The sequence below is a fragment of the Ovis canadensis genome, chromosome 20, assembly GCF_042477335.2.
Source record: "Ovis canadensis isolate MfBH-ARS-UI-01 breed Bighorn chromosome 20, ARS-UI_OviCan_v2, whole genome shotgun sequence".
Classification (NCBI taxonomy): Eukaryota; Metazoa; Chordata; class Mammalia; order Artiodactyla; family Bovidae; genus Ovis; species Ovis canadensis.
Window position 1 is genome coordinate 25602443 of NC_091264.1, and position 24587 is coordinate 25627029.

Sequence of the window (24587 nt, forward strand, 5' to 3'; positions counted from 1 at the left end):
TTTCTAAATTCAAATAATCTACTCTCTTACACCAGGACTGCAATACCAGGCGAAGCCCAGTCACAGGCTTCCTGTGCTCAGCGTTTGAGAGCTTACCAGTGGTGAAAGCTCAGATCTAAGTGCTTTACACATTATACAACTTGTAAAGTTAAAAGCCCCAGCTGTGTGGTGTTTTAAAAAATATTATGAAACAGTGCAAACATGTAGAAAAAAAAAGCACAGACAATACAACATCCATGTACCCATTACCTATATTAAAGAAAAGTTAATAACCTGTGATATTTTTCTCTCAGGTCATTTGTCTTTTTAAAAGAAACTATGTAAATGAGAAAAGTGAGACTCCTTCCCTCTTCACTGAAGTCATAACAATCTGACGTTGCTGTGTTAGGACTGTATAGAAATTTGCATAAATGACATATTACTCCTTGCATATTTCAACTCTTAGTAAAGGGTTTCATACTGTGCTGTATTATTCTACAATACTACAACTTGCTTTTTTTCTTCCACATTATGACTGAGATTTATTCATGTAGCTCTTAGTTCACCCATTTCGCTGCTGTACACTGCTGTGACATTATACAAGTGACACAATGGTTTTTATCCATTCTTCTGTAAATGGACACTTATGCTGCTTCCAGTGTTTCACTCTAACAAGTAACACCTGAATAAACATTCTTGTAACACCTCCTGGGCACTGGGAGTATTGCTGGGCCTTCCATTATGAGCATCTTCAACTCAATGAGACATCTTCCAGTTGTCCTCCAAAGTGGACAAGTTGTCCTCCTCTTTAAACATGCCCCGTGGGGATAGCTCTTGGCGATCCACTTTCACCCACACTTGGCTTTGCCAGACTCTTCAATTTTTACCAGTCTGATGAATATGAAATAGGATCTTGCTGTTTTCATTTGCAAGATCTCTAGTAAGGCTGAGTGAATATTCATCTGTTAATCAGACATTCAGTTTTCTTTTTTTTTCGGTGAATTATTGTTCAGATCCTTTGACTATTAGCTTTTTTTCCAGTTGCATCACCTTTTATCATTGACTCACTGGAATTCTTTTTTAACTTAAACAAACAAACAAACAAACAAACAAACCTTTTTTGGCCTCACAGTTTGTGGAATCTTAGTTCCCCGACCAGGGACTGAACTCTGAGCCTGGCAGTGAAAGCTCAGAATCCTAACCACTGAACCGACACGGAATTCCATTCCTCTGATTTTAAAAAGTAATTTTGCCACGAGTCTCTCCAACTGAGATCTTAGTTTTGTTTTTGAGCTTTGTAAAAATGGTATCATCCTACATGCAATCCTCTGCTTGCTACTTGATTTTTCCTCTGTTTTGTTTTTAAATTTGATCCATGATGTCACATGTGGCCGTTGTTCAATTATTTTCACTGCTAAACAATATTCTATTCCAGAATGCAACCATTTTCCTGTTGATGGACACTGGGTTATTTCCAGTTTTCTGCTATTATGAATATGCAATAAAACATTCTTATAGATATCTCCTGGTTCAGAGGTGCAAGAGTTTCTCCAGGGCATCTGACTAAGGGTAGGTACGCACATGAACTGGAAGATAATTCCAAAGGAGATGGACCATGTGGCTTGCCTCTTATTTTGCTTATATTTTTCAATATATAAATTATTTTTCTTTAAAGTAGTAAAATACACTAAGTATTCCTTCACAATTTGTACTTCTTAATTATCTGCATTATTTCTCAGTATGTTATTTAAGAAACTCTTCCTTACTGAAGTCATACACATATTGCCTTGTATTTTCTTCTAAAATTTGTAAAGTTTTATTTTCCATCTATAATTTTTTTATGTATATTGTAAGGTAGGAATTCATTTTTTCCATATGAATAACTGTACATTGTTTTCTTTCAAATATCCATGTTAAATAACATAAATGCCACTTTTTTTATCTTTCAAGTTTGAAATATGGATTGGGCTTTCCCCAAGAAGCATTAATATTTTAATTCTCATTATAAAAGTTAAGAAACTATAGAAACCCATCAAATTAGTCTAAATATATTCCAGCAAAGCTGGATGTTAAGTAAATCCTATTTGTCCGAAGATTTCCATTATAAAACTGAGATCTCTTGCTACAAAAAAAGGAACTTCAAGATACTAAGGTATAAAAAAAATCCTGGAGTTACAGGATGCAGGCAACAGCAGGTTCCAAACTGCTGTAGCGTTCTCACCTGGGAGCCAGAGCCCCTCCTTGGGAGCCCACGCATCCTGCGCCACCTGGTAAGTACAGGTAATCAGGGACCACCCTCTTCCCAAACCTCTGTTTTCCAAGCTGACCTGACATGTCCTCCAACTTCAAGCTCTGAATACCTCAAATCTGTACTTTTTTTTTTCCTTTTGTTGTCTGAGTGTTGTTTACAGTGTCAACTGAGGCTGTGCTAAAAAGTTTTGTTCATTGTTAAGAGTAATTTCAGATGTGTTGCAACTTACTATTTCATTTAGCATTTTAGGGGAAATAGCAATTTAATTTCTTTCTTAATCACTTCTGTAAATTTTACACTTTAAACAAATTAACTGACAAAGGTTAGACACATAGATGTTCTTCAACTTTTACCTCCGTTTAATAAATAAATAAAGGTTGACTCATACCTTGTGGCTGAGTTGGTAAAGAATCCGCCTGCAATACAGGAGCCCTGGGTTTGATCCCTGGGTTGGGAAGAGCCCCTGGAGAAGGGAAAGGCTACCCACTCCAGTATTCTGACCTGGAGAATTCCATGGACTGTATGGACACGACTGAGCGACTTTCACTCATACCTATGTCCTGATCGGTTACTGGTCTAACAATCACCCAGGACCATGCTGGCACTACAAATATTAGAATGGAATTTAAGCAGCCAAAGATGAAGGTAAACCCTCCACTTGTCTTCTGTGATTTTCAACAGACTGAAAAGTAACAGGCTGGGTGAACAACTACATGTGCTAGGCTTACCCTACTAAGCATTAACTTCTATTAACCTTCCACTAGCAGAATGGAATCACTTACGAAAGGTGATTCAAAAGCACAGGGTTAAATGACCTTTTGAAGACTGACTAAAGGCAGCTTTATTTCCAAGTTATCAAAGGAGGTAATACGAGGATGACCACTTCTACTGTAGATAAAAAGGCAAGAACCTTAACCAGAGCATGAGAACCTAAGTTTATTCAAATTAAAAAATAGTAAATATTAAAGGTCATTTAACTCCAAATGTAGAACTTGTGGAACCTCCTTCCTTATAGACCTATAAGGCATTCCTAGTAAGTTTGACATGACTCTCTGGTTTATGTCAAAGAGCATAAAGCTTCTCAGAGTATGAGGATAATTTAAGGTATTTAAGATTAATTACCCCCTAAATAAAAGTGGCCAAAGATTAAATCTTAGTTTGCTTTAAAAAATTTTTTTTTAAATCACAAAAGATTCCTTACCTTTTGTTACCTTCCAAAACACAGATAAATGTGAGTCTCCCAGTAATGGAGGAGCTACTGTCTAAGAAACAGTTTCTTAGGTAGAGGGTCTCAACTTTGACTGCACAGCAGAATCACCCAGAGCCCTTTTAAAAAACCAGGTACCCAGACTATATACCCCAAACCAACTGCATCACAATCTCCTGGGGTGGGACCCAGACCAGACATCAGTATGTTCTTAAGTTTCCCAGGTGATTCTGGTGAGCAGCCAAGGCAAAGATCTACCGCTCTGTGACAGAAAACAGAAGCATCTGAAAAGATTTGTTCCCAATGTTCCCTAATCCTTAACAACCTATGTAAACGGTGCTTCAACCACCTATAAAATTTAAACATTTGAAGAGTATCAGAATTCCTAAGAAGGCTATGATGTGGTTAGGTATACCAAACTTTAATATCCCCAAATTAATGTTAGAAAAGATATCAAAGATTAATCTCATTCACTACATTTCCAAAAATGTTTGGTTTAGGTTAATGCCTCTCCCAGGGCCCAGGTTTAACAAAAACATCATAAGATTCAAAACATGGTCTTAAATGGAACTCAAATGAATCCAAAAAATGCAAGCCTTTCCTTTGATTCTTTCTTAATCCTAAGGCTTCCAACCTTCACATATGACTAATAGGTACTTACTAGCAACCTATTAAATGAATTATTAGAAATACCACAGAGAACCCTAATTCAGTGTTTTAGTAAGGACTCTAGCCAAAACACAGTATTTGGCACACCTGCCAAGTTACAACTGTGTACACCAATAAGCAGAAATGCCACTATTTCTAGAAATACACAAACATGATCATCATTCCAAGTTAGTCACAGTTTCCCGTCCTTGCCATTCTTATTTTCTAATGACCCACTGCCAATTTAGCTTTACTATTTTCAATTTGCTATTGGGTTTCTTGCAAAGCCTAATATGTAGGGATATACATTCCTACTACATCTGGTCAATAATTTTCCATAACTAGACACTGGGATATGTGCATTTTAATTTATGAACCAATGAATCAGAATAAAAGTTTGCCTAGACAGAACATTTCACTGGTAAATTTGCACTATTTAAATAAGTTCCACCATGTTACTGAGGTAATGCAATAATGTTATTTACTTTTAAGCTTATGGGGCATAATTTTGTGTGTATATACATGAATTATTAAAATAAGCATTTCCCTTAAATTTCTCTCCAATTTTTAATCACCAAGTTCTTTTTTCTGCCATAACATAGGAAAGGGTGGGGCAGGCGAACTGACTAAGTGAATCACACGCTTGAGAACCACAGCCTTGAGGTTCTGGGTAGGTATTTTTGTACTTAGTTTCAGTTTGAGAGAACTCCACCTCAAATATAACCTTTACCACCATAAACAGAAGGAAAAGACAGAAGAGGAAGGAAAGCAGCTGTCACCAATGTAAAAGGTCAGAATGAGGTCATCCACTGAAAATGTCACGACCAAAACAACCTCATTTTATATCTGCCCTCCTTCAAAATACAACTTTTGGTGCTACCAGTGTGACAGGCCTCCCTGAAGGTAATTTAAAACAAGGAATAGGTAAGCTGCAAACATTTATCAAATGCAAATTTCTGTGCATATTTCTAAACTGGTTCATACTTGGTTTGTAGCATTTAAGAAGCCACAGATATTACTTACTAGCTGACGTCTATTTCTTTTCCAGGTTTCTGCTTTCCTTTTGGAGTTCATGTTCTGAAAAGCTAAAAGTAGAGAAAACAAGTTCTAATAAGCAAAGTTCAGCAATGTTTACTACTTTTTTAGGCTCTGGTTCAAGCCACAGGAGACCCTCAAGTCTCGCTTTTCCTCCCCACACACCAAGAACTCTGCATGATACTGCTGCTGCTACGTCACTTCCGTCGTGTCCGACTCTGCGACCCCACAGACGGCAGCCCACCAGGCTCCCTCGTCCCTGGGATTCTCCAGGCAAGAACAGTGGAGTGGGTTGCCATTTCCTTCTCCAGTGCATGAAAGTGAAGTCGCTCAGTCGTGTCCGACTCTTAGCGACCCCATGGACCACAGCCCACCAGGCTCCTCTGTCCATAGGATTTTCCAGGCAAGAGTACTGGAGTGGGGTGCCATTGCTTTCTCCTCTGCATGATACATTTCCCAGCAAATCCGTAAGCCCCAGAGGCGCTAAAGCATTAATTCAAAATATCATGCAGAAAGTTGTAAGCCACACTTCCCTGGAGATAATATGACCAGAGAGGAGGACAGGCCTTAAACAGAATTACAGGGAACTGAATCAGAATCACAGGGAATTCAGTCTCATCAGAGAGAGGCGAAGGTCCCAAAGTGGACCTAAAACATGCACAACTTTTCAAATTACTATCAAATTTCCAAGAGTAGTAACTCTTACATAATCAGAGACTTCTGTATATATTATACACTACAGACATAGCTTCCCAAGGATGAACTGTAATTTTACTACACAGTTTCAGTGGTGTGGGGCTTCCCTGGTGGCTCAGCTGGTAAAGAATCTGCCTGCAATGCAGGAGACCTGGGTTTGATCCCCGGGTCGGGAAGATCTCCTGAAGAAGGGAATGGCAACCCACTCCAGTATTCTCGTCTGGAGAAGTCCATGAACGGAGAAGCCTGGTAGGCTACAATCCATGGGGTCACAGAGAGTTGGACAGGACTGAGCGACTAACCCTTTCACTTTTAAACAGTCTGGCAGAGTGAAAGTAACTTGCAAGCTCCTTTCTGCCGTGACAGAAAGAAGCCGGTGGCAAATCTAACCTGGAGTTGTTCCCAGGATTTTTTCCTCTGCTATTTTTGTTTGCCTGCTCCTTGTTCATCCCTTGTAACCTTCTCCAGATAGCTCCAAAGAATGCTTGTTGGGACATCTGCCTTAACACATTTGGTGGCCTTCATCTTCTCTCACCACACAGTACAAATCACAGGCAAACCTGGGAAGGTATTTTTATTCTCAAAAGACTTGAACTGTGAGAATCTCCTACTCCATCCTGCATATTCTGGTTACCAGGGGGAATAGCTCTTCCAGGGATAAAAAGGCTACCATCACTAGTAACACTTACTGAAATCACTGGGGAGGCTGTGGTTCAGATTCCTATAAAATTCTGTCCTATGTGCTTTTTTCAGTCCTGTGCAAAGCCCAAAGTCAGAAAGCTTCACATGGCCCTATGGAGAAGAAACAAGGGAAAGAACAGATGAACATTCATGGATGCAGAAGAGAATGTTATCTTCTCCAGCTCCGTGCATCTTGTGGAAGAGAACGTTATCCTCTCCAGCTCCGTGCGTTACCCATTACGACTCCACAACCAAAGGTTGCTGCTGCTGCTTTGATTATGGGGAGAAATATATACTAGCAAACGAATAAAAGATTACTCCAAATCCTATTATACAAATATTATATGTTTGGGGTGTATCCACAGCATCTAATTTTACCTCTTAAACTACATCAATATTCTGTTTCTTCAAAATTGTTTTTAACGTCTATATAATATTCAAATGACTCAGTATATCACTGTCTGCCTATCCCCACAATGCTACTTAATCCAATCTCAAGTTACGTGGATTACAATAAGCATTCCCCTGCCAGAGAGGGCCCGTGTTCCCAACCTAGTCAGGCAGGATACAGAGGATGGTCTTTATAGAAGGCTGTTTGAGCAAGTCTTTATTCACATAGCTTTTTCTCCACTTGAATTATTTCATTGGGATAAATTCCAAGGAGTAAACTGTTCCAAAGACAAAGGGAACCGACTTCACTGTACAGTTCTTGGTAAGTGTTGCCGTACTGGTTTCCAATCCTAAGTCTCTGCCTTCACCATGCTCCTCACACCTCCTATGAGCCAGGCACCATGCCTTCACATTTGTTGTCTCATTTATAATTCTCAAGCCACCTTTCATAGACTCAGAGTCATTAAACAACTTGCTGGTGAAATGGCAGCACCAAAGCCAGTAGTCAAAGCTCTTTCTCTCCAGACCAGGATTATTTAACCTCTCCAACCCCTTATTTCATCTGGAAAATGCGAATCATGGTATCTTCCTGGCACAAATGGTGAGAATTAAGGCTTGTAAGGCTCCTTCCCTGGTTCTCTAAGGTAGAAGAGGGTGTTCTAGGCGTGGTGAGATTTTGCATTGCAAGACATTTGGTCCATACCAAAAAGTCCTTGGTATTTAGTTCTGTCTAAAATGGATGTTTTGGATTGGACCAGATTTCAAGGAACTTCTGTCATGAACCAAATGGCCACAGTCAGGACCAAATGTCCACCTACCAAAAGTTTAGGTAGATAAGGAGGTAAAACCGAAACTAGGGGAGCAACTCTCGCTGCTGGGAGCAACTCTACACTGCTCAAGGTCACACAATCAGAAGTGATGTGGCCAAGGACTGAGCCCTGGCGGCTTCCCCATCTGTGGCCTTTGGTCCCTAACATACAAACATCCCAGGGCACAAGCCTACAGAAGCCTTGCTCAAGAGTAGCTTTCTGTGCTGTTTTGGTTTCTTCAATTTCATTAGGTTTGGCTCTGTGTGCACACACACAGGCACAAGCATAAAAAGTAAACTACCAAAGATGGCTTTGAGCCTACTAACCTGCTACTTCCCTTTCAGATTTGCAAATAACCTGTTCTACAAGCCAAGGAAGTGTTTCACAGTTTTAATTGCATGTTTTACCTAGACAACTCCAGAAGAGTCTTAAAAAACAGTGCCTGGAGCAAATGCTGTTCAAACCTAGATTTTCAGAGAACTCTGTAGCACTTCTCAGTATACAGCAGGAACTCAATCTACATTTTCACTTTTACAACCGATATGGCTAAACACATAAATGAGCCCTCCTCTACAAGTCTGGGCTGGCATATTGTAGAGAGCATGTCTGCACCAAACAGGTGTTGCCAGTCCTCCTCAGCTAGACTAAGTCCCCAGCTCTTGGTCTTCAGTATGTTTGCTGGCGATGAACACAGACTTAGCCTACAATGAAGCCAGCACTAAGGCACTGGGTACTGGACCAAGGCATCTGAACCCAAGACAACACAGAGTAGATCTACTACTTTATTAAAATATATCTGAACTTAAGGACAGAAGAATAATCTCATACACGTTACCATTTTAAAAGCAGAATATCAAGCTATTTACTTCGAGGATGCTAACTGTACATAAACTGACATAAAGAGAAAGCTACTGAAGCTATTATACTGAAATAGTTGTTACTAGGACTCCCTTGTGGTCCAGTGGTTAAGAGTCTGCCTACTCACATAGGGGACACGAGTTCAATCCCTGGCCGGGGAAGGGTCCACACGTCACAGGGCAGCTAAGCCTGTGCGCCACAACTGCTAGGCCTGCATGCTGCAGCTGCTGAAGTCTGCCCCATGGAGCCTGTGCCCCGCAAGAGAAGCCACCACAGGGAGAAGCCCCACACCCCAAGTGGTGAACAGACTCCACTTGCTGCAACGAGAGAAAGCCCGAGCACCGAACAGACACCCAGCACGGCCAAAAGTACTTTATTTATTTAGATAAAAAATAAGAAAATATTTTGAACAATGACATTACATTTTTCTTCTTTATAGCTCTCTGTATTATTCAAATTTTCCACTATGTTTGTATATTATTATAATGAAGAAAAAAACTATTAACCAGAAGAAATTATTGGACAAATCTCCTACTCTCTCGAAACAGAGACATTAAAGTTTTCAAAGGAAGTAGACTAAAACTTCAGATTTTTTCCAAAGACTGTTACCAAAAGACAGTAAGAAAGGAAAATACCCTATGAATTAAATTTACTTTCCTACTTAGAAGAATTCAATCTAGACAACAATTCTATGTACCAGAACACAACAATCTAGAATTTTAAAGCTGGAAGGGACTTTGGAGCGTTTCCCAATCAATATATTCACTTCATAGATGAGTGAGGTCCAGAAGGTGGAGGAACTTGTCAAGCAGCATCAACAACACAGCAGCACAGGGATTCTCTTCCGACGTGTTTAAGAATCAGGCAACTCAGTTCATGCGCATGTCTAAAGATAACTACAGAGAGGCCATCGCAGAGGCTGAGCAGGACTCTGCTTTACGCACGAGGCACAGGTTTGGAAGCGGAGCTTTGTGACAGATTACTGTTGCTGTCGCCGTACTTCCTAGTTCTAGGCTGGGATCCTCAACAGAGGGGTTCTTGACAGGGGATGCGCTAGTGTAGTTAACCATATGAGAAGATGACCATCTTTGGCTTCATTACAAAACAACTTAATTTTATGCTTAATAATTTTTCAAAATGTTCTTTAAGAGGAAAATTCAATCAAATTATGGAATTCATAAGCCTTTCTTACCTTTAAAAAAAAGAAGAAGAAAATAGAACCAGGGCGCTCACAGCTCCCCTACTGTGATTACGACAAGTCAGGCAGGGGTTAAGGCAGAGGCTGCTCAGACAGATAAAGACACACTGGTCAGCCTGCACCCCTCACAGTACCTTGCTGTCCAGGAGAAGGTTGTCTGGTTTGATGTCTCTGTGGATGAATCCAAGCTGGTGAATAGAGTCTATGGCTAACACTGTTTCTGCTATATAAAACTGAGTCTCCTCTTCCGTCAGCGTGTCTTTCTTCATCAACAGGGTCATCATGTCCCCTGGAAACAAGAAGATACAAAGTACACACAAACACACAAAACAGTATGAGTAACACCCAGTTTTCAAATATGTCCTTCCTACCTGCCACCATAAGGCAGTGCTAAACAGGCCTCTGCTGTGTCCCAGAGATGACCTACTATGGGCGGAAATGCCTGACATGAGCAGAAATGGTAAGCAGTTTCTAACACTTAAAAGATAAAATTCACAGCCACGGATGGCAAAACACTTTCACTAAGCTAACTGATGCTGACCCCTGAGCAGTGATTCCCACTTTACTGTGAAGAAAGGAAATTTCTCCCACACTAAAATAATAAACCAATCAATCAATAAATTGGATTAAGACAATTTTTTGGACTGGGGAAAGAGCTACTTTACTTTTCACTTGGCACAATACCTACAAACTTCTCTGAGGCGTTACCACATTCTAAGAATGGCTGTACTGCCATTATTAGACAGGCTGAGTGAAATGAAAGTCACTCAGTCATGTCCGACTCTTTGCGATCCCATGGACTGTATAGGGACTGAATTCTCTAGGCCAGAATACTGGAATGGGTAGCCTATACCTTCTCCAGCAGATCTTCCTGACCCAGAAATCGAACCGGGGTCTCCTGCATTGCAGGTGGATTCTTTACCAACTGAGCTATCAGGGAAGCCCAAACAAAAATGTAAAAATCTGGGGAGGCTGAAAACAAGCTTTCCACTGTCTATTCACAGAACACTAGAACATATATGAAAAAGTAGGATTTAGGTAGCAAAGTGTTAGTCAACAAAAGCCGTTGTATATATGAACAGTAAATGCTACAGACTAGGATGTGTAATAACTGCCTCCCAAACGTGCATAGTGAACACCTCCCAAGATCAGGGGCATTTGTTCTCCAGTGCTTATTTGTGGGTACAAAATGCTTTATGCAACTTTTACAACACAATGTCAGTATTTTAGCAGTTAAACAGTAACTTCGTTAGTTTTCTGCAAAGTCAAAATTTAAGTATTTCTGCTTAATACCATCAACATACAATGGTGAAAAAAAAGATTCTGATCCAACAGTCAGATGAAAGCAAAGCAAATATGAATAAACAGTTTAAAGGTAAAAGAAACAGGAAAGATTCAGTTCACATTGCATAGAAAGCCATTTATGTTAGAAAATGGAAAAGAGACAGAAACCTCGGATTTTAATAGCGTGTCATGCTGCTTATTTCTAACTTTGAGGGAAGGAGAAAAGTGGGTATTTTCCCCTCAGGCAAAAATTAAGGCACTTATTAAGATGCTCCCAAAACTTGAAAACCATGATTTCCTAATCACTCCTGGAAGCCACACATTCAACCTGGAGGCACATCAGCGGGGCCAGCTCTGAGGTACCTGTGTGGCCGTAGTGCAGCGGACCAGGAGAGCAGCCAGTGGCCTCACCTGTGCGAGCGTGCCCACATGATCAGAGCACTCAGGCCAGCCCCACCCAGTGCAAAGGGCAGGGTCCAGGGGACACGGGAAGCTACGGAAGACGGTGCAGGTAAGGCTTGCGGAGACGCATGTCAAGGGGCTGGCTGGTTCCTGAGCTGGCTCTTACTCCTATTTAACAACTGACATCTAAATGTTAAAAAGTTTCTCCTCATTCTGTCATATAGATTCTTCCTAACCTTCATCAGCTGTTAATGAAAAGTACTGCTGACCCTAGATCTAACTAAAGGTTGTCACCAGATCAAATATTATGCCACAATTAGATTAGCTTTGGTATAAAAGCAAAAAAAGAGAAAGTTTTCTTTTTTTTTTCCTACCAGTGTGCTCACAGTTTATCTGCTCACTGGGAAACAGACCGTGTTCCCCAGAACAGACGCATGTTCTATTCTGGGTTTACTTTGGAGCTGTCTTACAAGATGTACATGCCAAGTCACCAAAAACTTTACATTTCAGAAATAAGAAACAGATTGTGACTACTAATATATGTAATGAGAAATTCACTCTTTATAAATTACAAGGGGGAAAAAAAAGTTGAAGCAAAGAATGCAATAGCTTCAATACTGTCACTGGGTAAACAGACTGACAGAGGACAGGCAAAGCTCCTAGGTTATTTCTATATATTTAAAAAGAAAGAAAGTATCCATCTGAAATCATGAGAAGGTTACTAAAACTGTAGAAAGGCACTCAGCACAGACAGATTACTGGCCTCCTTTACAGACCTAAAAAGATACAGAAAGCAACTTTGTGAGCACGGTTAAAAGTAGAAAGGAGGGTTAATCCATGTAAGAGAGAAACCACAAAACAAAAAGGAAAAATGACCTTTCATCAAGTAATTACCTCCAGGCAGGAACTCCATGATTAGGTAGAGGTTTAGCTTATCCTGAAAACTATAGAACATTTTCACAACCCACAAACTGTCTGCCTCCACTAGAATGTCACGCTCCGCACGAATGTGGCCAACCTGGAGGTACACGCATTGGATTAATGACAAGCCTTGCTCTGCTTTATCAGACTGCATATTTGCTTAAACAACTTAAATACTGTTGAGTATTAAATTGTGATGATGCAAAAGATACAGCTTATGCTCAGGCAAACCTAAGAACTCAAAATTGACAACATTTGACTTGAAGGTATTCGGTAATGAAAACCTGAGTGATGAAAGGCTTGAAAATTGCAAAAATCAACAGCTTTAATGCAAACGGAAACTTTAACAGTGTTATAAAGTGAACCTCTGATTAGTTAAAATTACCATTCTTTTCGTATCTTTTGTTCTAATAACTCTTTTTTGATAAAAGTAAGTCCCCAAGATGAGACTCTCTAAGCAAATCCTGTCTCTCAGGCCTTCAGAGACATCTGCGAAGACGCTGCCTTGACAATCCCACATGCTGTGATGCCACAGTACTCGGTCACAGCTGTGCACATGGGAGGTACTCAGTTCTTTTATTATTTTTTTTACTTTACAATACTGTATTGGTTTTGCCATACATTGACATGAATCCGCCACAGGTGTACATGAGTTCCCAATCCTGAACCCCCCTCCCACCACCCTCCCCATATCCTCTCTCTGGGTCATCCCAGTGCACCAGCCCCAAGCATCCTGTATCAAACCTAGACTGGCGATTCGTTTCTTACATGATAGTATACATGTTTCAATGCCATTCTCCCAAATCATCCCACCCTCTCCCTCTCCCCCAGAGTCCAAAAGTCTGTTCTATACATCTGTGTCTCTTTCGCTGTCTCGCACACAGGGTTATCATTAACATCTTTCTAAATTCCATATATATGTTAGTATACTGTATTGGTGTTTTTCTTTCTGGCTTACTTCACTCTGTATAATCGGCTCTAATTCATCCACCTCAGTAGAACTGATTCAAATGTATTCTTTTTAATGACTGAGTAATAGGTACTCAGTTCTTACTGAACTGAAACACGAGAACAGCTAAGAAGAGTTGTAGGTTCATTTATGACACTGCCAGTTTTCTATTTTTACTGAAATATTTAGCTAGGGAGACCAAGTTGCCAAAGGTTTGGGAGGATTACTTTATTAATTTATTATAATCAAGTTGACTTCATCTACTTTAAATATACAATAATAATCAAAACACTACTGCATATCACCAAGTCCCACCCCTTTTCTTCTTGTATAAGTGCTGTTAAGTTGCAAGACTGGGTTGAATCAGATCTAAATTTATTAAGACTCAGGCTGATCCCTGAGTAGAGGTTTTTATCTTAACATGTGCTCCAGGGTGGGACCTCCTACAGTGTTTAGAGGTGAAGATATACCAAGTTTACAAACTGGTACTTCTACTGGCAAACTCAGCCCCTGGTTGTTGTTTTGTTTGATAGGATGTTCTGTGTGCTTGTCTTAATGGAATGTCTTCAGCAAAGCCAGGTGCTCTCTATTCCATTCAGACACAGACCCCAGAGCCTTCTCTCCTGTCTTACACCTAACCTGCCTCATCTTTCCATGCTCACTCCTATGGGCCTAAAACACCTATTGAGTTTTCAGTTTCTACTAAAACTGTTTTCAAGGAAATTTTTGACTTCAGTATTTTAGAAAGTTTACATTTTTACATCTCTACTTATGGCATGAGGGTAGGAAAAACGGGAGAAGGTAACGGTGATAAGGAATGGCGCTATAGAACTAGGATGAAGCCCAGTAAAGACCTGAGGAAACGCTCACGCCACTTGCTGGCTCTGACCCAGTCAGTTACGACACAAAGACTGCACGGAGCTGACTTCACCCACCTGTTCCGTTGGCTCCTGTGAGGGCCTCTGCCTACTGCAGGGACACATGGAAAAGGACAGGCGTGACCACTGTTGCTTGTCACTCACCTTAGAGGGCAGGACCGTGACTGCAACATTCCCGGTTTGTCACAGGGAAAGCTGCAGGCACGGTAACCACACCCTGCCCTTTTCTCCTGGGGCTGAACAGCAAGTCAAGAACTCAAGGTCTAGGGGTGGAGTCAGGCGATTTTACGGGAGGGGTGGGCTCTGGATTCCCTTTCCCCTGCTCCATAAACACTGAGTGGGGTGGAGATTATGTGCCAGCTGTGACCCAGGGCACTAGGAGAGCAGACGGAACAGTCTTTGGGTTCATCCTACCTCTACACGGGCATCACAACCAGAGACTGTCCTTTTGCACAGGAAGAGAAATGGGAAGAGACTAGCTAAACACTGGTCTCTCATCCTCTAGAATTCATTTTCCAGGTAGCAGAAACTTCCATCTTGTGAGACAGAATAACAACCAGAACTCTAAATAGGTAGCTATAATTCCTGCTCAGTTTCATAAAAGCAAATAAGAATTTTTCCTCTGGAGAGGGCACCTATACCTATAAGAAGTCAGGCTCTGAATCTGTACTTTGTCAGCCCCACTCAGAAGTGATGGATTTGCCCCACAAAGCTGCTGCCTGCTTCAAGACAGCTGCCCCAGGTCAAGTCTGTGGCCGGAAACTTTAACTGGACCACGCTGAGATCAACCCTAAGGAGCTGAGTCCATCAGCAAGAGGAGCTAACGATTTAAGTTAATTCATTTAAACTCCTAATTCGAACAGACACTTCCTTTATCTTCACGTAGTAAGTCTTTAGAAACTGATTTTGAAGAAGGTACAGTACTTGACAGAATGTCTTTAAACAGTATGTTTGGATCATCCTCTGTTACCACCTGTTACCTCTATGAAGGATTCGTAAGTGGAAGTTATGACGTGTACTTCTCTTTACAATTTTATTCTACTATTCATTTGATAAAGAAATACTGTGAGTCTTGGTTAAAACTACAGGAAATGTATCTTGTAAAAATAAAATTTACTTGTGACATACAAACTATACAGACTAATCAATACAGCTTCACATTCTCCTTTTCAAGATTAACTGAAGCTCCTACAATGTCAATACCCTTACCACACTGATTTTTAGATACATTAATAGGACTGGTGTGCACTTTGAATAAGGTTGGTGTTAACATATAATGTCTGAAGAACTACTGCCAGGGTATTTGCTACTTCTGACCAAAATTCCTAGGAGTCTAAAGCTTCTGGGTAACATAGGAAAATTAAAGAGAAAATTAAAATCCCAAATTTTGAGCTAGCACTTAAATGAAGGGCAGAAAAGCCTTGGTGATTATAGCTCCTCTCAAGTGACTGGAAGGATTGGGTGTGGGGCCAGCCTCCATCCTGGCTCTGAGGTTCTGTATCTGGAGCTCTCCTTTCCAGGAGGGTCTTTCTGCCCTCCTATAGCAACTGGTATTTTACAGGATATTTGCAGGCATTGCCCACTACAATCTGTTCTGCTAAATTAAACCAGATTTATAGAAAATCTGCATTCTCACTTTTAATATATACTGTCTAATATTTAAAATCTTACTTATTCTGCATAAATTACTGGATGCAGCTTATAAATCTATTTGCAAAGTAGACTTGAAGTTATATAAAATATTCTTAATCATTAAATGAGAGTCTGCACTACTGAGCCACCTTCATTATATTTTTTCAAATTCATTCCCAAAGAAGACTGGCCTCTCTCACGTAGTGATAAGCCACTCAGAAGATCCAAACTGGGTTTGCATGAATTTACAGAATGAAGCACGTTAAGGCCTATTTTGGATCAAATGCCAAATTTGAATTTCTAGGTCTCAGTTCCAAGGTATAATACACAACTTTCCTTAACATTCTGTAAGGAACATGCTACCACAGTAAGTACAACCTCAAAACACAGCTCCTAATGACAAGGACAGCTTGTGATCAACTGCGAAACACAAATAGCAGATATTTCTCTAGATTTTCAACTTTAAAAAGACTATGCATAATATCTTAGGCATTATTTGTACCTAAAATATATGTAACTGGTTCTATGGGGGGTGGAGAAAGAAAAGTAATATTATATGACAGGGCTAAAGAAAACTAAAAGAGGAATATACCCTTCAATTAAGCAAAAAGAACAGTTTTAGAAGACAAAATTCGTCAGATGACTAAAATCACTGCTACAATTGTGCCTTACCTGCTCTTTTTCAAGCATATCTGCTTTACGAAGTATTTTCATTGCATACACATGGCCCGTATCTTTCTTCTGAACAAGCCGCACCTAAATGTTATAAGAGAAACACCAAGAGTTCACGATGCCAAACTAATGCTTTCATGTGTAATAAGAAATCATATTTAAACTGGAAAAGTACTGCAATTTTTATAGAAGCAATAACAAAGCAGCAGAAGAAAATGGTTTTCAATGTTTCAAAATGGATAATACACAGTGAGGTCAGTGCCGAAATACCCTCAGATGTCTATCTCCACCTCTGAACAGCTCTGGCTCCCTAGCTGAACAGATCAAGCTAATTCAAAATCCTCACTTTGGACTCATTAAACCCATGACACATGTCATCCAGTCAGCTCAAAAATACCTAAGGAAATGTTTACAACAATGTCTAAAACAACAGCAAAAGCTAAGGCACAGGAAAAAAATGCCTGGCAGCGGGGGAGGAACTAAAATGTTTAACTAGGGAAATAAAAGTTTTCTGTAGCTCTCCTTTCTCTTTTTTATTTTCCTTTTTTTTTAGAGAGAGAGAGAACAGATAATTTATGATGAAAAGAAATGGTCTGCAAACCCAAACACAACTCCTCAGCAAGTCCCTGCATATCCCCACCTCCTCCCACAAAACAAGTATGTTTTCTTCTCCCTAAAACACTCTTATTTTCGAGTCCCACGTCCCCTCCTCATTGAACATAAAGTTCTTTTAGACGTGGTCCTGTACCTTTTCCTCTCTCAAGAGGCCAACAGGGGTTCTGAACACTGAGGGATCAATTTAATCTTTCACCTGTGCCTTTGAATATGCACTCACATTTCCCCTGGGTGCTGGTTTTTAATAATGTGCTGCTCCTTTTGTATTTACAATGATGGTGAAACTACTGCATCAGCAGGTCGTTCACTTCGGGTGTTTTCCACAAATGGGGAGGATTTTGCACAGGCTCATTCAAACCCTCCCCAGCAGACTGCTCTTGTGACCAAGCAGGACGCACTTGGACAACCAGCTGGGACAAAGCTACAAATGCTTTCATTCTCTACCACCACCCACATTAACTTATTTCTAAAAATTGTTTCCCAGGGCTATCTTTTCCGAGCTGTACCAATCTGGCAGGAAGAAATAAAGGGTGGAAATATGCTGCAAGTTTGCTCTTGGAAAGGCAGTGTAACAGGAAAAGCAACAGCTTTGAGATCAGGAAGACCTCGGCCCCGCTTTGGTACCACTGCCCAGTGGATGTGTGACACTGGAACATTATATATCCCCTCAGGTTTAACCACATCATGTATAAAATATTAGTCATGATTCTAGGAAAGAAGCACTCACTAAGCAACAAATATTGATTTCTTTCTACTATCAACTCTCCCTCTAGATGAATACTTAAAGCATCAACATCATCTCTAGCAAAACAGAGAAGAACAAGCAGATCCCTGGGACAGTGAGAGGGCAAGAAAAAGAGGAGAGAGAGAGCAGGTAAGACTCAGGGCTCAAAGCCGGGCCCACCCACTCCGTGCTACAGTTCTATCAGCCATCACAAGCTCATGTTACGTTAGTAGCTTCAAAGTGCTGTGGGATTCCTGTATTTGATAAGTAGCTCTGGTGTTTTTACCTCACCAAAGGCTCCTCTGCCTATTACTTTTAAAGACTCAAAATCTTCCAGTCCAAGTCTTGTTCTCTTCAAACGAAGAAACTCTGTCTCCTTCCGAGCATGCGCTGATCTCCGGAGTCGTTTCTAATGTTTAAATAGAGAGGGAGAGAGGTGGGAAGGGACTCTGCAACAAATCTTATTTGTGGTTTAGCCCACCCGGAAAGCAGGGCCCCGCCAAACTAAGCACCATCTGTTCACACAGGAGAGCACCACAGAAGGACCCTTAGGAGGTCAGCCCTGCCTCCCAGCCCTCAGACACAATAACCACACTGAACAGAGGACGCCTCCTCTGTGGACGTGGACGAACCTTCTTCACAGCCTGCTACTCTACTATTCCTAAAGTGGAAGGATAAACTATCAACATTTTCCTTTAACGTTTCTTATATACAAGTATGGTTTTAAAATTTCTCTCTGGATTTTTTACACATTATGGTTCATTTTATGCATTAACTTTCTATCGTTCCTACAAGTCTTGGGTATTTTTCACCATTTTCCTGGGTTCTATGATTCATTCCTCCCTTTGAGAACACTTCCATAGCCATTTCAGTTCTTTTCACAATTTCTTATTTAATTTCTGCCACATCTGTGGGCACTGGGGGGAAAGGCTGATTCGAGAGGTATTTCACCTTGACAAAAATTTCAGAAATTTGCTCCACTTCTATGGAGCGTTTTCATTGAATTAAAAATGCTAATTTGCTTTTTAAAAATTTTAATTTTATTTCATGTCTTCCTTTTCCTGGAATTCTAAAGCTAATTAATTTACTACTACAGAGCCTAGAAGTCATCCTTCCTGGTATTTAATGATCAACTTCTCCCTGCGCATGAGTACCCAAATCCAGAAGCACACCAGCCCTCATAATTTCCTGTTAAAAGTCAAAACCCTTCATGCGCCAATGCTAACAACTTGCTACACAAGACATGATCTGCCAGGCTTGGTTTCAAGGAAAATTTTCCAATATTAATTACCTCTTCATCCTTGAGACCTTCTTCTTCCATCACTTTTTCTAACTTCTTTTGTCTAAAAATAAAGACATATGAAATTAACATCTGAATGATAACTTTCTGTCAATTTATGCACAATTTTTCTTAACTGATAGAAACAGGTAAAACTCAAAATGTTTCATTAAATCAACAAATTACAGTTACTAAGGCAAGTGAAAAAATTCTCATCCTTTGTTAGTTCTACATTTTGACAAAAATTGTTTAAGATGTTAATGCAACAAAGAATCTAATTTCAAAATGTAAAGTTCTCTCTCTCTGGGTGTGGTAGTTCCTCAACAAACCACCAACAGCTGGTGTCTGATAACCTCTTCTATCAGGGTGTTTCTCTCCCTGCCCCAGACTGAAATCTACTTCCTTTATTTTCACATCATCCTCCTCCTCCCTGCCACAAGCACAGTAGTAACAAAGGTAAACACAGAATTTGGAGATTTAAGGCGGGGGGGGGGGGGGGGGGGGGGGGGCGGGGGGGGCGGGGGATGTTCAAAAAAGGTAATCAGTGGCACTGATAAAACTTAAAAGACTCAAAACCACAAGGAACAGACAAAACAAACAAACAATAAAACAATACCAAAAAGCACCAAAAAAAACCCCTTGAGATTCTAAATCCTTGGAGTGCGATACCTTAGAAACTGCATCCAAGAATATTTTTGACCTATAGATTCATAGTGACCTGATAAAACTAAGAGAAATAAGTAAGATTTCCTTATAACTAGTTCCACACATCTGTTATTTATTCCGCATAAGAAATGAAAGCACAGGGGCTGGAATCTCCTCTATCCCTGTCAGCATCCCAGATAACAGGCCAGCTGAGCAGGGCAGGGAAGAAGAGACATATAGGGCAGACGAAGCACCGTCATGTGCTCTAGGCCAGCTGAGGCACCCTGCACCTCGAACACCACGTGAGGATGGGTGACTCTTAGTCTGCACACAACTAGTAGCTACTAGAGGCATGTGCACAACGGAATGGTGTGATGAGGTTTCTCTCTGAGAATGGCAGCCTATAGTAATGAGCTGATGGACTATCAGGAAAAGCAACAGACAGAGGAGAGAGGAGACAGGGGACAGAAGTGGGAAGGGACTCTGGAACAAAAAAAGCTATCATGAGTCAGATGGACAATAAAGACCTGGAACTAGGGCTGGAAACTCAAAATGATGTGAACAGAATCACTGTAAAGATGACCAGTTGACAAGAGGAGTCAAGCGAACAGTCTTTGAATTTCTTGTGTGAGAGGATAATGATGCCACTAACTACAGGGAACACAGAGAGGAACATGGGACAATAATGAGTTTTATTTTAGTCAGTGAATATTTACTGCAATACCAGTATTTAGTGAAAATGAATATTTTTATTTAATGATATTTATTTACTATTAGAAATCATATTACAGTACAAATCCACAGGCTCAGATGATAAACAAGAATTTGTGTCCAAACTCCCAGGAAGTGAAAAGATCTACTGCAACTCTGAAGGATGAAGAAAGTATCCACACACCTCCCAGTCTGCCCACTCCTCTTCTCCTGGTTCCCAGAATGTCTGCGGATATGCGTCTACGTGTGCATACACATCGGAGAGAGAAGGCCGTACCACTGGTCACTTCAGGAGTGAAAATTAATTCCATTTTTGTGGTTAAATAGTTGAAATTGGGAAGAGTAAGAAGAGTAAACGCAAAAAAAAAAAAAAAAGAGTAAACTCATGGTAAGAACTATAAGAACTCAACCCTGGTGAGCTACTTTTGGGCCCTGAGTCTCAAACACCATCATACTGACTACATGTTCTCTGAATGATCACGCCAGACGGTGACAACAGTCTTAACATGCTATCACACAATGTGTGTTACAGAGACAGCTCCTTCTGAATTTTAAATCTAAATTGAAACTGTAAAGTATTCTACACTGCCGCTGCAAGTGTAATTAAACTGGTCTCAGTAGATAATCTGCCTGAGAGTAAAATATTCAGCAGCATCAACATCTTGAACACCACCAGCTTCTTTTCTTTTCTGGCCACTGCGTGCAATTTGTGAAATATGAAATCTTAGTTCCCCGACCAGGGATCAAACTTTTGGGCCCTCAGGCAGTGAGAGCTCAGAGTCTTAAAACTGGACTGCCAAGGAATTCCTCTCAGATTCTTTTATTAGAGAAAATATCCAGAAAAAACCTACCATCCAAAATGATCCATGGTAATGATTCACTGGGACCAAGTCAAAGATCTTGAAGACACCAAAAATGGCATAAAACAGTGACATCTTACAAAAGGCTTATGAATCACATCCTCTGTGAGACAATACCAGAGAGTTACTAACTTGTTAGACTCATGTTGGCATTGTGATATAAGAAAACGGCCAGGCTTTTGGAGATGCATATTGAAGCAGACAGGACTAAAAAGACAGATGTTTCAAATTTGCTTTAAAACACAAGCAAGAAAAAATAAAATGGAATAGATGAAACAAATTTAGCAAAGTCCTGACAATCACTGAACCTAAGGGCTGACTGTATGAACAAAGGCGGCTCCTCCACTACACGTCTCTGGTTGCAGGGCCAGGGAGCTTACCACCCCAGCCTCTGGTGAGGTCACTCCAGCTCAGCTCCAATGTTCCAAACCAGGACCCTGAGGGGGAGGAGGCACTTCCACACAGAGGCCACACCCAACCCCACCCAGCAAGGCTTCCATGAGCTCCCTTTATTAGGGTGTGAGACCATTTTCCACATGAGACAGTAAGTTCTTTTGCAGACAAGGACCACATCTGAATCCTCCTTCTCCACTAAGAATAGTGCTTTGTACACAGCAACTTTTTTAAGATGTCTGTTGTTAGTTGCTTAGTCGGGTGTCCAACTCTTTGCGACCCCACGGACTGTAGTCCACCAGCCCATGAAGTTTTCCAGGAAAGAATATAGGAGTGGGTTGCCATTTCCTTCTCCAAGGGATCTTCCTGACCCAGGGATTGAACTCGGGTCTCCTGCACTGCAGGCAGATTCTATACTCTGAGACACCAGGAAAGCCCAAGATGTATTTACTAAATTAAAAAAAGAAGCAGCACAATGTACACACACATATTCATGACTACTTCTTGTAATCAGCCCCCCTTACTATACCTAATTTAGACTCGCCTCCAACACAGCTTGATTCAGAGGCAACAGGGATGGGAGGAAAGGCTAGTCCACTCTACAAGCGAGTTGAGTGGACAATATTTCTAATTTCTGCAGATGAGTCACTTAAAACCAGGGAAATGGTATAAACAGTGGGTATCGCTATGACCAGAACTGAGAATTATCCAGAATTACTCTAAAAATGAGTATTACAGAAATCTTTGAAAATCTCAACAAATTAGTTTGACCGATATCTAGTCAGTTCAGTTGCTCAGTTGTGTCCGTCTCTTTGCGACCCCAGGGACTGCTGCACGCTAGGCTTCCCTGTCCATCACCAACTCCTGGAGCTTGCTCAAACTCATGTCCATCCAGTCCGTGATTCCATCCAACCATCTCATCCTCTGTCGTCCCTTCCCACCTTCAATCTTTCCCAGCATCAGGGTCTTTTCAATGAGTCAGTTCTTTGCATCAGGTGGCCAGAGTATTGGAGTTTCAGCTTCAGCACCACTCCTTCCAATGAATATTCAGGACTGATTTCCTTTAGGATGGACTGGTTGGATCTCCTTGCAGTCCAAGGGACTCTCAAGAGTCTTCTCCAACACCACAGTTCAAAAGCATCAATTCTTCGGCGCTCAGCTTTCTTCATAGTCCAACTCTCACATCCATACATGACCACTGGAAAAACCATAACCTTGACTAGACGGACCTTAGTCGGCAAAGTAATGTCTCTGCTTTTTAATATGCTGTCTAGCTTGGTCACAGCATTTCTTCCAAAGAGCGAGCGTCTTTTAATTTCATGGCTGCAGTCACCATCTACAGTGATTTTGGAGCCCAAGAAAATAAAGTCTGTCACTGTTTCTATTGTTTCTCCATCTACTTGCCATGGATTGATGGAACTGGATGCCATGATCTTAGTTTTCTGAATGTTGGGTTTTAAGCCAGTTTTTTCACACTCCTCTTTCACTTTCATCAAGAGGCTCTTTAGTTCTTCACTTTCTGCCATAAGGGTGGTGTCATCTGCATATCTGAGGTTGTCGATATTTCTCCCAGAAATCTTGATTCCATATTGTACTTCATCTAGCCTGGCATTTCACATGATGTACTCTGCATATAAGTTAAATAAGCAGGGTGACAATATACAGCCTTGACATATTCCTTTCCCAATTTGGAACCAGTCTGTTGTTCCTTTCTGGTTCTAACTGTTGCTTCCTGACCTGCATACATATTTCTCAGAAAGCAGGTAAGGTGGTCTAGTATTCCCATCTCTTGAAGAATTTTCCACAGTTTGTTGTGATCTACACAGTCAAAAGCTCTGGCATAGTCAATAAAGCAGAAGTAGATGTTTTTCTGGAATTCTCTTGCTTTTTCTATGATCCAATGGATATTGGCAATTTGATCTCTGGTTCTTCTACCTTTCTTAAATCCAGCTTGAACATCTGGAAGTTCACGGTTCACGTACTATTGAAGCTTGGCTTGGAGAATTTTGAGTATTACTTCACTAGTGGGTGAGATGAGTGCAACTGTGCAGTAATTTGAACATTCTTTGGCATTGCCTTTCTTTGAGATTGGAATGAAAACTGATCTTTTCCAGTCCTATGGCCACAGCTGAGTTTTCCAGATTTGCTGGCATATTGAGTGCAGTACTTTCACAGCATCATCTTTTAGGACTCGAAATAGCTCAACTGCAATTCCATCACCTCCACTGGCTTTGTTCATAGTGATGCTTCCTAAGGTCCACTTGACTTCGCATTCCAAGATGCCTGGCTCTAGGTGAGTGATCACACTATTGTGGTTATCTGAGTCATGAAGATCCTTTTTGTATAGTTCTTCTGTGTATTTCTGCCACCTCTTCTTAATATATAAGTCTAGACTCACCCACTCCTGGGGCCCAAATAAAACTGACACTTGCTCACTAGTGATAGTCAAACATTGCACTTGTTCACTATAATAACCAGACATTGCAAAACTCATTATCAGATCAGACTAAAAGCAAACAGAAAAACCTGAGTAAGAATATGGAAGAGAAGTAGCAGCAGATGCTGGTTCTCAGAGGGCAAAATGTAGAAGAATTCCTATATGATTTATGGGGAAGAAAGGGGAAAGCACAAAATTATTGCCTATTAAATTAGGCTTTTGTGGCTTTAATTAATCCACCAAAATAATATTCATAAAGAACAGAAACAACACAGATCATTTTGTAAAAAGAAATGCCAGTTGCCTCAGTTTTCATTTCAAACTGCTACAAATTATCCAAACCATTAATTTTCTATGAACAACTAGGTGATTATTAATACCTATCTCTCTTTATGGACACCTAGGATGACATGAGAGAACAGGAGAACTGCTA

General features: G+C 40.6%; 1 protein-coding gene and 1 long non-coding RNA gene across 3 annotated transcripts in view; one reads left to right on the forward strand and one right to left on the reverse strand.

Moving 5' to 3' along the window:
* Window positions 1–24587, reverse strand: part of STK38 (serine/threonine kinase 38) — a 45690-nt gene that overhangs the window by 5443 nt on the left and 15660 nt on the right. For both annotated transcript variants that reach the window (XM_069563455.1, XM_069563456.1), the window contains exons 3-9: window positions 19121–19172; window positions 18116–18238; window positions 16491–16574; window positions 12333–12456; window positions 9887–10041; window positions 6506–6608; window positions 5109–5170 (exon numbers count right to left, since the gene is read on the reverse strand). In XM_069563455.1, the coding sequence (XP_069419556.1) occupies window positions 5109–5170; window positions 6506–6608; window positions 9887–10041; window positions 12333–12456; window positions 16491–16574; window positions 18116–18238; window positions 19121–19172 (703 nt within the window). The remainder of the gene's footprint in view (window positions 1–5108; window positions 5171–6505; window positions 6609–9886; window positions 10042–12332; window positions 12457–16490; window positions 16575–18115; window positions 18239–19120; window positions 19173–24587) is intronic.
* Window positions 11515–19394, forward strand: LOC138425501 (uncharacterized). Its single transcript, XR_011251235.1, has 4 exons — window positions 11515–11547; window positions 12835–12922; window positions 17879–17979; window positions 18357–19394. It is a non-coding gene; the product is annotated as an uncharacterized lncRNA (long non-coding RNA).